This window comes from Myotis brandtii, unplaced genomic scaffold (assembly GCF_000412655.1).
Source record: "Myotis brandtii unplaced genomic scaffold, ASM41265v1 scaffold702, whole genome shotgun sequence".
Classification (NCBI taxonomy): domain Eukaryota; kingdom Metazoa; phylum Chordata; class Mammalia; order Chiroptera; family Vespertilionidae; genus Myotis; species Myotis brandtii.
The window spans coordinates 1,877,993-1,892,675 of NW_005370755.1; the positions used below are offsets into that span (position 1 = coordinate 1,877,993).

Sequence of the window (14,683 nt, forward strand, 5' to 3'; positions counted from 1 at the left end):
AAAAAAAGTGTTTCAAATGCTTAACTATAATAGGTACTTAATATTTGCCTGTGGAATTTAATTTAAACTCAATATTATATTTTTCTTTTGTTTCCATTTATTTTTAAAAATTTTAAATATATAAGACTTAATTCAAGAGAGATTAATAATTTTTTTATATTTTACAATCAATACTTAAACATTGCACTTTTAAACTTTTTTTGCGTCAGTTTATAACCCCATATTTTTGGATTATTTTTTTTTTTAGCTCTCTGATTATCAACTATCATCAAAGCCTGTGGAACCAGTGCATAGTTTCCAAGCTACTAAAACTAGAGGTAAAATTATAATGTGATAAAACTATATTTTAATATTGGTTGGTGATTTCACAATCCTAGAGATCCTTAAAAGTGAATCAATCATATGGTAACTATTTTACAAATTAAAATGTTAATGAAAAGACCAAGAGGAAGTATTGATGTGAATCCATATAAGTTAATTTTAGAGAAAAATATGAGTAAACCAAATGGGAGGATTTCTGGGTATGACAGAGTATCTGGTACCAGACTAGTCTTCTCCCCAAAATAACTCTAAAACTAGACTATATATATATGAGGTAACTATGTTTAACCATTGGAAAATAGCACAAGTCACAGAAGGCAAATGATAGAAGGAAAACGTATAAGTCAAGCTCCATCATCAACATGACTTTGTGCCTGGAGAATTTTTCAAATAAGCTCCATGGAGATGGAGGTCAAGAAAGGTCCAGCAGGTCTTCAGGAACTGAAAAGGCGAGTTGTGATAGTAACTAAAACACATCGAAAAGGGCACCAGATAAGAGAGTGCTGCAATGAGCAGTGGCCCCGTTTGTGAAGGAGTTTACTACAAATCCTTAGTTGACGGCTGAACTACACATGCAAGACTAACTGAGATTTATTCAAAGAGGAGACCAGAGAATCTAGAGGTCAAGCAGTAATGGTAGACTTTGAGTTCTAGCCGCGCCTGGATGGAAAGACTTCTTTAACACCCTGTAACCTGGGATTAACATTCAGCATCCTGTAGCCACCCTCTAAAATAAAAAAAACAAAGCATACACCAAGTTCTTAGAAGAAATAGACTAGAGTTTGAATCTTGCCATGTTAGAGAACCTTGGGCAATATTTGGCGCTTTCCATGGATCTACCAAAGTGTAAAATCGAGCCTCGAAATTCAAGGGGACCAAAAAATTAAACTGTGTGCCAGAAAAGAAAATCAATACCCTTCAGAGGAAGTCAGTTGTTCAGATTATTTATGACCTCTCACATATATTTCTCCCTATTTAATTAAAATGTTCTAGTCACATTGTAGAAACATGAAAATGTGAGGAACAATCAAGAAAAAGAGCAATAAATGGAAACCTACACTGATACAGCTCAGGTGTTAGATTTAGCAAATACAAATATTAAAGAGGCTATTTATTTATTTATTTATTTTAAAAATATATTTTATTGATTTTTTTACAGAGAGGAAGGGAGAGGGATAGAGAGTTAGAAACATCGATGAGAGAGAAACATCGATCAGCTGCCTCCCGCACACTCCCAACTGGGGATGTGCCCGCAACCAAGGTACATGCCCTTGACCAGAATCGAACCTGGGACCCCTGAGTCCGCAGGCCGATGCTCTATCCACTGAGCCAAACCGGCCAGGGCTATTTATTTATTTTTAAAAAAATATATTTTATTGATTTTTTACAGAGAGGAAGGGAGAAGAATAGAGAGTTAGAAACATCGATAACCGGAATTAAACCTGAGACCTTTCAGTCTGCAGGCCAAAGCTCTATCCACTGAGCCAAATTGTTTAGGGCTAAAGAGGCTATTTAGAACATGGTCAAGGATTTACAGGAAAAGATGACATTAATAAGTGAAGAGATAGTGAATCTTGGCAGACAAATGGAAACAAAAAAAAAGGAAATAGAAATTCTAGTACTGAAAAAGACAGTTAACTACAAAGAAAATTTTATACTTATCAAATCAACAGATTGCAGATTACTGAAATGCCAGTGAATTTTAAGAGATCAATAAAAATAATCTGTTCTAAAGAAATAGGAAAAAAATAAATAAAATTTATCTATTTAACATATATGTAATTAGATTCCCAAAGGAGAAAAGAATGAGAATGGGGCATCAGAATATTTAAACAAAAGATTTAAACAAGAGAGAAAAGACATGTATAATAATAAAAGCATAATATGCTAATTAGACTGGATTTCCTTCTGGATGAAGCTGGGGCTGTGAGGGCTGAGGCAAACCGCCATGTGGCTGTGAGGGCCGAGCCCCTTGCACAAATTTTGTGCATCAGGCCTCTCGTCCTATATAATAAAGAGGTAATATGCAAATTGACCCTCATGCCCTCACACAAGATGGCCACCCCCATGTGGTCAAAGATGGCTGCCACAAGATGGCTGGCAGGGGAGGGTAGTTGTGGGTGATCAGGCCAGCAGGGGAGCAGTTAGGCATCGATCATGCTGGCAGGGGAGTGGTTAGGGGGCAATCAGGCAGGCAGGCAGGTGAACAATTGGGATCCAGCAGTCCCGGATTGTGAGAGGGATGTCCGGCAGTCACACATCCCCCGAGGGGTCCCAGATTGGAGAGGGTGCAGGCTGGGCTGAGGGACACCCCCTGTCCCAGTGCACGAATTTCATTCACCGGACCTCTAGTATTACATAAAGGACAACAATAATACAAATAAAGGCTGATTTCACTTGAGAAACAGTGATAGCTAGGAACAATGAAATGACATCTTTAAGATGTGGCAAAATTTTGTCCTAGTCGGTTTGGCTAAGTGGATAGAGCATTGGGCTGTGGACCTAAGGGTCCCAGTTCCATCAAAGGCATGTACCTTGGTTGCAGCCTTCCCATCGCCCTGCATGAGACAACCAATTGATATGTTTCTCTCTGTCTTTCCCTTTCTCTTCCATTCTCTAAAAATCAATGGGAAAATATCCTTGGGTGAGGATTAAAAATAAATAAATAAAATAAAATGTGACAAGATTTTAATTCAGAATTTTCTATACAACAACAACAAAAAAATATTCTTCTAATATTAGGGTGAAGAGTAGACATTTTAATATAAATGAAAGCTGAGAGATTTTGTTGCAAGCCATTTTGAAATACAGTAAATACTAAAGGATTTTCTTTGGGCTGAAAGAAAAAAATGCCAGAAGGAAAGTCAGATCTACAGAATTGAATATTGAGATTTAGAAATGCTAAATTATGGTTAACATAAATATTAAGTTTTTCTCTTCTTAATTTTCATAAAAGAAAATGACTGATAAAATTAGGTAATATTTATTAGGCTTGTAAAAGATAAAATAACTTTTGGGGTGGTGCAAAAGTTCTATATCTTGAGTTGGGTTGTGGTTATATGCCTACTTCTCTTTGATAAAACTTTTCCAACTCTATACTTTAAAAATATGCATTTCATTGTATGTAAACTATACTTCAATGAAGTTGATTTAAAAAAGAATGATGGGAAACTCTCAATAATGAAAGACAAAGACGTTGAAATGGTGAATTTTCTTAATAAACATAACTTCCTGTTATTTCCAGATGACTATTCATTATATTCTCTAATTTATTAAAGCTTAAAAGAAATATGTAGCATTATTATATTTGAAATGTTTTACTTATCCTTGGTTCAGTAGTTCCTTTCCTAAGATTTTATGTTAAAGCAATATCAGTTATGGTCAGTGATGCCTAAAGAGACTACTATACACACGGATGTTTATTGCAGTCATATCTATAGTAACAAAACAATACCAGCTATCTTAACCTTTAACCACAAGTGAATGTTTAAATATAGTTGGTCATACAATACTAGAAAGTCTTTAAAAATCATGCATAAGAAAATGCTCATGTATTATGTTAACTTAATATAATGTTAAGAAATAAAAAACATTGATATAGTATGAGGGCATGTCTTCAATATATGTATAGAAAAATGGTTGGATGGTGCACAAAAATGTTTACATAATTTTCTTTGTGTAATTATTTTCTACATTTTTTGCTTACTGCATTTGAATATGTATGCATATTTAAATCAATTTTTTGTTTTTTCTGTAGATCACTTTTAAGTATATAATTAGATATAAATATGAAAGATTAGTATGAAACTATTATAATCTTAGGAACTTTAACTCTCAAAAATTCTGAAAAAAGAATAATAAAAATGGCTTAAAGGTTGAGACACTTTGTGCACTTGATTGGTGCTAATCTCTAAGGCTATATTCTGCTCTAATAGTTTAGGATTTTATGTGTTTAATCTTGACATCTCTATTAAAATAAACTAATGGTTTACAGATAACTCCTTTAAGAAATTATCTCCTGATATTTAATTTAATTAAAAAATGGAACACATTTCATGTTTTACTAAGCTGACATTTATAAGTTATTTGGAAGATCAAGTTTGTAATTATATTTTGATCTGTGATATTTTGAAGTGGCTTTTGATCAAAGGGAATAAGTTCCTATCCAACATGAAGAAATACATTCTTTTAGTTGAATATTTCTAATTACCTGAATAAAATTAACTTCTTAAATCCTGTACTGAATAATTTTTTTGGTCCTTGCAAACATGCACTCTGGTTTTAGACATGGGACTAGCAATACCTTTGCAATAACTTTTCCTCAGCTTCTGGTGTCAGCATTTGACTGTGTGATATCAGCATCTATCATTACTCTGATTGCCTGATCCACTTGGAACCTTGCTTAGCTAGGGATTATAATTGGAAAAGATGTTGGATTTATTGGTTAAGTGGTGGTTCCTCATTTAAAGCCTGCTGGCCTTCACAATAATTTTCATATATTTAACACCCCCCCTCTTGTTTCACTCATTTTAGCTTACTTTTTTTTTTTGTAATCCTCACCAGAGGGAATGTTTTTATTGATTTTAGACAGAGAGGAAAGGGGGGAGAGAGAGAGAGAGAGAGAGAGAGAGAGAGAGAGAGAGAGACTGAGACCTGAAGTCTGGGCATGTGCCCTGATTCTGATGGGTAATGGAACCTGATACCTTTCAGTGCCACAACATCCAGTGCTTAGTTTAATTTTTAAAATATTTTATCAATTTGTTTTCTTTCTGTCATCTATCCATTTACTTTGGGCAGTATAAGTTCTTCAGATTAAAACTGAATTCACTCTATAGTTAGGGAACAATTAATTGTCATTTATGCTGAACTTTGGGGAAAAGACAAATGAATTTTTATTTAATTCAAATTTAGGGAATAAGACAAATATTAGACTCATTTGGAGTAAAATTATCAAAGAATTTTAAACATGCCATGATATTGGATTAATCAAAGAAGGATGCTAATCTTATTATTTATTTGAAATCAGCTTGTTGTTTAGAAATACAGGGGGAAACTAGATCTATTTAGACATGGTATATATGGAAAGATATGAAAAGCAAAGAGATTTTTCCTACCACTTTTGTTTTTCCCTCAGATGATTCCATTAGGAATATTCTTTATGTCCAAGAGTGTGGAGACCAATTTTACAACTATATTGGAATATTGTCCTGTTTTATTTTATTTTTTGTTTATTTCCAGTTTTCTCAACATCTAGAAGCATACTAGTAGAGAGTAGTATTTTATTAATACATTATTCTTTTTTAAATCGCTTATTTATTATTTAGTTCCATTTGTGAAATTTTGTTGTTGCTTACCATACTCTCCTTTGACCCTCTTCAACTTTGTTTATAAGCACATGAAACCTCATGATAACAGGAATTTGGATATAATGTAATTGGAGATTGGCTCCTATGCTCTCTAGCTGGCTTACAATGCCATTTTATTAGCCTTGCAGGAATGCCATCCTGCATTTTTGGTAAATGAATTTGAGACTTCACTTATGACATTTTGGTATGGTTTCAATATTATTAGTTTAAAAAAATGTATCATGACTTTGGCTTTCATATTTTTTGTTATATTTCTTACAGAAAAACAGCATGCATATTAATGACAAATGTGTTATCTTGTAGCTATTCCTGGCCATGAAAAGGAATTTGTACCAGAAGGTCCTACTCAGAGAGGTCTTCGTGAAGCTAGGGAACAATACAAAAGTAAAATCAGGATGAAAGATAATAGAAAGGTATGATATTTATTTTTGTCTCATTAATTTACACTTGACCCTCAGATCTTCAGGTCCACCAACTCATAGGGTATCATTATTTTACTGGAAAAGGAGTTTAGAGCTTATGTACTCTGAGCCCCTTGGTGTAGGGATAGAAAATGAATGTCCTCTAACATTATGCAACTAGTTAATTGAGGGACACACACTGCTTAGTGGCGAGGACGGCTCAGTAAACCACTCTGCCATATATTCCAACTTACGCACAACCATGTCTACTCATCTGCTCATTTTTTCTGCTTAAAATTACCTCTCTCCAAAAGAAATAAATCCTAGATCATTCCTTATTTATTTTTTCACTAGAGGCCCAGTGCATGAAATTTGTGCACTTGGTGGTGGTCCCTCAGCCCAGCCTGTGCCCTGTTGCTGTCCAGGAGCCCTTGGGGAATGTCCAACTGATGGCTTAGGCCCACTCCCCGGGGGGAGTGACCTAAGCCAGCAGTTGGACATCCTTAGTGCTGCCATGGAGGCGGGGAGGCTCCTGCCAATGCCACTGCACTCGCCATCCCTGAGCCCGGCTTCTGGCTGAGTGGCGCTTCCCCTGTGGGGACCACCAGGAGGCAGCTCCTGCACTGAATGTCTGCCCCCTGGGGGTCAGTGTGCGTTGCAGCAACTGGTCATTCTGCCGTCAGGCCGAAACTGGCTCTCTACATCCCCCGAGGGGTCCCGGATTGTGAGAGGGCACAGGCCAGGCCAAGGGACCCCACCAGTGCATGATTGGGGCCAGAGAGAAATACAGGAGGTTGGCCAGCTGGGAAGGGACCTTGGGAGGGCTCCAGGGCATGTCTGGCCAGTCTCACTTAGTCCCGATCAGCCGGACCCCAGCAGCAAGCTCACCTACTGGTCAGAGCATCTGCCCCCTGGTGGTCAGTGCATGTTATAGCGACTGGTTGACCAGTTGACTGTCTTCCCCCTGGTGATCAGTGCATGTCATAGTGAGCGGTTGAGTGGCCTTAGCATATCATCAGCATATTACCCTTTGATTGGTTGGACGGCTGACTGGACAACCAGACACTTAGCATATTAGGCTTTTATTATATAGGATATTATGTCTTCAAATTTTCTTAGTCTTCTTTAAAAGTAGAATGGAAATAATTATATCCCATTTAAGAATATTCTTATAGTCCAGCCAGTGTAGCTCATGGTTAAGTGTCGACCTATGAACCAGGAGGTCACAGTTCGATTCAGGCTCAGGGCGCATGCCCAGGTTGTGGGCTCAGTCCCAGGTAGGGAGCATGCGGGAGACAGCCAATCAATGATTCTCTATTTTCCTCTCCCTTCCTCTCTCTGAAATCAATAATGAAACAACACATCCATATTAAAAAGAATCTCCTTATAATGAGTACCTTTGTCTTGTAATCAGGCTGATAGTTAAAATCTTCTGTAATGATTACAGAAAAATTGATATTAAAAATGTCTGGTCAAAGAGATAAAAAATGAGGAAGAAAGAAAACCCTATGAGGGGTTTTAGTTTCTTCTTATGAAAATTGCATAAAAATCTAACTGAGGTAATGAATTTTTTTCATAAAGTTGTTGTTTTCTTTGAGTTCTAAAATATCTGGCATTCATTAAAAAATGAATACATTTACATTATAATATATTTTAGCAATATTTCTATAAAAACAACAAATTGTTATGAATTCAAATACTTTAATAAATCATTTACTTAGCTAATATCAATAACATTTCCCCCCTCAATGGTATGCATTGGAATTCAGTATTGTATGTAATATCTGTTGTTGTTTTTTTGTTTTGTTGTTGTTGTTGTTAATCCTCACCTGAGGATATTTTTTCCATTGATTTTTAGAGAGAATGAAAGAGAGAGAGAAAGACAGAGAAACATTTTTGTGAAAGAAACACATTGACTGGTTGCCTCCAGGATGAGCCCTGACCAGGGCCAGGGAGGAGCCTGCAACCAAGGTACGTGCCCTTGACCAGAATCAAACCTAGGACTCTTTGGTCAGCAGGCCGATTCTCTATCCACTAAGCCAAACTGGCTAAGGCTATATAATATCTGAATTAAATGCAGACTAAATGCTTTTGGGTTACGCTAAGGCTTTGACAATCTTTTTTGGTGATATTCATTTTAGTATTTTACTAAAATACTAAATCACTAATCACTGTTGTTACTATTAACTTATGGATTATCCTTTATTGTTGCTACTGATTTATGGTATCTTTGGTAGATCTTTGGAAGCTTCCAGCTTCCCGATGCCAACAACTTCCCATCAGGGCAGACCTTCCCTTTTTGCCTCCATAACCTTTCCCCCTCCTCCAACCTGCCTTTAATTTGAGTCTCAGCCAAATGCAAGCAGTGCTGTTGGGATGACGGTTGCTGTCAATAAGTAGTGCTTGTTCTTGTTTGGGTAATTTTTGTTTATCTCCAGAGAGGTTCGTAGTTCAGGTAGCAAATAGTGCACTCAGAACAATAAAGATAATGGCGGTGAGGATTTAGGTGTGATGACAGTGATTGTCATCGGGAGCACTTTCATCTCCTAATGGCATCTGCATTCTTTGAGGTGGTAAATCATACTTAGAAATGATTTCTTGATTCATTTCCTAAGTGCTGTGGCTTGTAAGTCTTTTCAATGTGCCAGTGTATTAAAGAGAAGCAGAATAGAAGAATTCCATATAGATTTGAATAGTTTTAAACAGTAATATTTATGTGTAGAATTTATTTTTCATTGTGAAGGGATAAAAGAATCATACAGCATCCACTGTAATTCAAATCTGTTGTTTACTGACTCATTAAATGTGTAGCTTACAATCACAATTCTTATACATTTAAGTTTTTATGTTAAAAATCTTCCATTCACCTAGTGTCCAGACCTACATACTCAGTGATTTTGCAAGAAAAGAGAAAATGCACCACCATTGAAAGTATTTCAAGAAACTGGGAAGAAAATTAAGAAAGATAAGGGATTACTAACTTGTTCCTTCCATCCTTTTACTGCCTGATTTAGTTCTTTTTTAAAAAAATATATATTTATTGATTTCAGAGAGGAAGAGAGAGGGAGAGAGAGAAACATCAGTGATGAGAGAAAATCATTGATTGGCTGCCTCCTGCATGCCCCCTACTGGGGATCAAGCCTGCAACCTGGGTATGTGTCCTTGACTGGAATGGAACCCTGGACCCTTCAGTCCGCACGCCGACACTCTATCCACTGAGCCAAACTAGCTAGGGCCTGAATTAATTTTAAATATATTTTTGGTTGGCAGTAGCTGATTTGACTCAGTGGATAGAGCATTGGCCTTAAGAGTAAAGGGTACTGGGTTTGATTCTAGTCAAGGCATGTACTAGTACCTAGGTTGCAGGCTCAATCCCCAGCCCTGGTCACCGTGCATGTGGGAGGCAACCAATTGATGTGTCTCTCTCACATCGATGTTTCTTCCTCTCTGTCTCTCTCCTTCCCTTCCAGTCCCTCTAAAAAATCAATGGAAAAATATCCTCAGGTGAGGATTAATAAAAATAAAGTTAGAAAATATTTTTTTTGGTTGGAGTACAAACATGTCTTTTTAAATGAAAACATCCTACCCAGATGAATATACTCCCACATGTAAACATATTTATATTCTTATTATATATTTCTGCTGAGAAACATGTTTTAAAGAATTGTAGCGATATTATCAAGAAAACATAGATATTTCTTCTCCAAATTGATACTAACAGAGGATATGTTGGGAAGGATAAACATTGCAATATATACGATAAAGTTTTCAAAATATTTTATAACCAATTTTCAAATGTTGTTAAAATACCTTGGAATAAATATTTTGGGAAATATTCACATTATTTTATACTTAAATTAAATATTAACATCTTATTATAGGAACAATTAAAAAGCTTAAACCAACTAAAATTTTTAAATTACTTACCCAGGCAACAGGGGTTTAGTAATAGTTATTCAGAAATTATTTTAAGAAAAAAATTACCTAAAGTTCAGGTGTTTAGATTTTAACTTCAATTACTAATTTAAGTTACATTATTTTTAATCAGTTAGTTTTATGTTTATTAATCAATAATATGTTATCTAAAAATATACATGTATCTTTTGTTAAGTGAGCAAAAGAATATTATTTTTTAGCCTTAATGTAGAACTGTCATAACTTCTAGTATCCTTGCATACGTTAACTATCATAACCCTTTTCCTTCAGCATAGCATCTATTAACATACTGTAGCATGAACTTTGGTAGGAGTTGTTTAAGAGTATGAATTGCTTTGAAGCCTAATCTGTACTTGAAACTCTCATCTACCACTTATTTTATTACTTTTACAAAACTGAGAAAATCCTAAACTTCTATGCTTCCAACTCTATAAACTGGGGAGAATATTATGTGAGTTAAAGGATTTTTGTCACGATTTAATGATATATGTAATATGCCTAGCATACTACCTATTTATAATTGATACTTATGAAATGATAGTGTTTCTATATAAGAGATTATTTACCTGAAGATAAATAATACTTAGTTGTTAATGCTATTTCATTCTTTTGTGTGAAATATGATATAGGTAACACTGGATAGAAGTTCATTAGACTTCTAGTCATTCCTTGTAACCATTTTTGGGTTATTTTATTATACATCAGATGACTTGAATAATTAGGTAATGGCTTTCTGTGATTGTAGGTATGGTTTTCCTAATTCAGATTACATACAAACAGAGATATGGAAATTAGAGCATTATGGTGGCTAATTTGCCATGCTAATGTTTGCACATTTCCTGTTATATGTTAGAACGTCATTAGGTTCATAAAAATTGTAAACTCCTCTCAACTTCTTTAGGGACTTTTCTATATTTTGATTCACTTAATGAAAAATTTAAATATTATTTAATATATTTATTATGACAGTTACTAGTGATTATATAGATTACAGTTTAAATATAATGAAAATATGAAGGAAAAAACAGTTTCTTCAGCTCTGATATGACAGTGTATATAGCATCTTGATGTGCTATGCCACCCTGGTTATGATAATGGCATATTTCAAGAGCAGTTCAATGCTCTTACATGCTGATGCTTTGCATTTATTAGATGGAATTTAGCAGCATTTTGTATAGTGTTATTGAATATTGCTATGTAGTTATTATTATTTTCTTGCTTAAAGTATCTCTGTGAGTTTGGCATCATCCCAAGATCTGGTCGACAGTTTGCCAGTAATTGTGAATATTACATTAGGATGTTTAATCATTCTATTTATCAGACATAAAGTTGCTAAAATGGAAATTAGTTTTGCATGTTTTAAAGTTTAGAAATATGGAAGGTATTAAAAACTCTATAACCATGTGCAAATGGGAATTTTAATGCATATAATTTTATAATAATGTTGAATGTCTTCAACAGTTGAAATAATTTATTAAAAATCCCTAAGGAGATATATTCATCAAAATATTTATTCATAAAATCCTGCCATGTTAAATACATAAGGATTAGCCAACTTGTTTATAAATCAGTTCTGAGCAGAAAATCAAATAAATGGAAATATATTATTGCACTAAATATATTCTGCTTACATGAAAACAAGCAAATATGAATCAGAATAAGAGCAATTAAGAAATGCTAATTATTCTCAGGTTTTTTACTCTACTATTTATTTTTAATTATGCCTAAGCATGGATTATTTAGAAAATACAAAAATGAGATTACAATAAAAATGCTCAGGATTTTGAAAACCTCAGTCAGTACAAAATCTACATTATATTTCAGAATAACACTTTATGGAACATTATGGATTTGTGCATTGAATGTACAATAATTTAAAAAGAAAATATTTTCTAGTAACATTTAATTTAAATGTATTATGTGCATATTTGAGTATAATATATAAATTACATTAATTATATATTATATATTGATAACAAATGAACATAATATATATGTAGTCTTCTGCAGTTTGCTTTTTTCATTTGGTGTTTTGTTTCTAAGATTGTTCCATGTTACTTATATAGCTTATTTGAAAATATTTACTTTTTATATTTTATTAATGATGCACACTAAGGTTGTTTCCAAAGTCTTAATTTAATAAACAGTGCCGCCATGAATATTCTTGTACATCATTAGGTGCACATATGCAAGATTTTCTGAAGTATACTAATCTAGGAGTGGAGTTGTTGGATCATTGGGGATGAGGATTTTACTAGATAGTGTCAAATGCTTTTCCAAATTAGTTGAATGAATATGTTTACAAATCCACAGTTTTTATTACTTTAAACCAGTGGTCGGCAAACTCATTAGTCAACAGAGCCAAATATCAACAGTTCTTCTTCAAAATAGACTCGCCCAGGCCGAAAACTGACTTCTGCGCATGGGCCACGAAGTTTCAATCGCACTGTACGTGCTCCCGCACGTGGTATTTTGTGGAAGAGCCACACTCAAGGGGCCAAAGAACCGCATGTGGCTCGTGAACCGCAGTTTGCCGACCACAGCTTTAAACCATTTCCAGAACTTGGTATTCTCAGGGTTCTTGATTTTTGCCAATCTAATGAATAAAATGTTGCTATTGGGTCTTAATTTTCATGTTTCTGATTAATAATTAAATTAAACATCTTCTCTTTTGTTTATAAACAATTTATATGTTAGGTCATAAATTTTGCTCATTTTTTTCCATTAGGTTATTGATCTTTTATCTGCAGTGCATTTTAGAAACTAATTTTTGATCAGTTAAATGAATAGTAGATATCTTGCCCCAGATGGTGACTTATATTTTCTATTTTTATAGTGTCTTTTATTGAATAGAAGTTCTTCATTTTGTCACGTTTTACAACTAAAATATAGATAATTTTTATTTTTTAAAAAGTAACTCAAAAATTTTTTTCATTGTAATGTAGTTGAGTTTGTCAATAATTTCTTATATGGTAAAATGTATTGATGCTTGAGATTCCATCCTATGTTTGTCTTTTATCAAGTTAGTGTTAATTTTTAAAATCATAAATGAATGGATCATTTTATATTTAAGTGTTAAGATTTTGTTTTATCATGAATTAATATTGAATTCTTTGCTTTGAGATGGTTTTCTCCATTAATATTTTAATGTGGTAAATGGCATAATAGATTTTTGAATGTAAAAATTTTCTTCCATTATTGGGCTAAAATGACCTTATTCATGTATTACCTGATTTATATATCACTGGCTCTAATTCAATGTTATTTTCTGATAATGGTTACTTCTATTTTATGAAGAAATTTGGCATTTAGTTTCCTTTTTTAGTAACTGTCTTTTTATAATTTTTGTATCATTGAATGTGTTGGAGAATATTCCCCTCTTTGTCTCTGCTTTGAAAGAGTTTTTATATTGTGTAAGACCTATTCCAAAATGTGTGGTCGAAATCTTAAAACTAATAGGAGCTATTATGCATTTATGGGAAGATTTTATTCTGTTGAGGCGGATCTTTAAATATAATTGAACTATACAGGTTATTTTTTCTTCAATCAATTTTTGTTATTAATGAAAATATTTACATGAATATGACAATTGTATCTTAAGTTTCAAATTCATCATAAAGGTATTTGCCATATTTTTATCTTTTAAATTTCTAATAGATGCATAGTTATATTTTTTTATTTTTTATAATATCAATTTCTCTCCCTCCCTTTTTAGAGTTACCCCACACACCACCTCTTCCAATCACTTATCTGTCTTCCTGGAGATATATGAATTTATTGGTATTTTTGAAGGTACAAGATATGAGCTTTATGATTCTCTGTTATATGCCTATTTTTTCTTTACTTACACATAATATTTTAAATTTTGTTCAGTTTTAAGTATTTTAAGATTTCCATTATTATTTATTCTTTGACCCATGCTCTATGTAGAAAGAATTTTTAGTTGTATATGTGCATGGGTTTGGAGTTACCTTTTTTGGTTGTTATATATTTCTGTTTTGAAATAAATCATAGAGCACATCGTCTGTATGAAATAAAAAATATTGGGAGTTGCCATGGCAGAGATTTTCTTCCTGCTCTTAAAGCTGATGAACAAATGATAGTTGCATTTATTGTAATCCCTGTGAACAATACTGCTTCCTCAGTTAATACAAGCTAAAATAAATTATACATTCATCTTATCAAACATTAAACAACAGTTAAAGCAATATACATTGGTTTACAATTTTCCTTCGTACTGTATCTCAGTTGCCTTGTTGCCTAGCATGTGACATATTTCCCACTGGTATTTGTAATGCATGTCAAAGTGGCAGTGATGTTTATTGCTTTCTTTTGGAACTTAATGTTCATGGTTAGAAAAAACCCTGGATAAATGATGCATTTGATCTGATGATGAAGGATAAGAGCAGTGATATGTACTGTTTGGAATAATCCATCACAAGACACTGTCAGATAATCCCTAGAGTGTGTGCTCATGCTTTCTATGCCTTATTTTTCTTCAGAGACGGATATTACCCATTTTTGAGATGACAAAAAGAGAGCAGAGGAAAATGGGTTGCCATATGAAGCAAAAATAAGTGCATTATCACTCACAAAATGTGTTATTGTAAACTGGTAGGCACATATACACATTTTTATTTTAAAAGAAAAAGGCCAAGA

The 14,683-nt window shown here is 33.7% G+C and overlaps 1 protein-coding gene across 1 annotated transcript in view; it reads left to right on the forward strand.

Annotated features, from left to right (window-relative positions):
* SPAG16 (sperm associated antigen 16) overlaps positions 1-14,683 on the forward strand; it is a 638,516-nt gene that overhangs the window by 38,574 nt on the left and 585,259 nt on the right. Inside the window, exons 8-9 of the mRNA XM_005882297.2 lie at positions 248-317; positions 5,991-6,100. Coding sequence (XP_005882359.1) covers positions 248-317; positions 5,991-6,100 — 180 coding nt within the window. The remainder of the gene's footprint in view (positions 1-247; positions 318-5,990; positions 6,101-14,683) is intronic.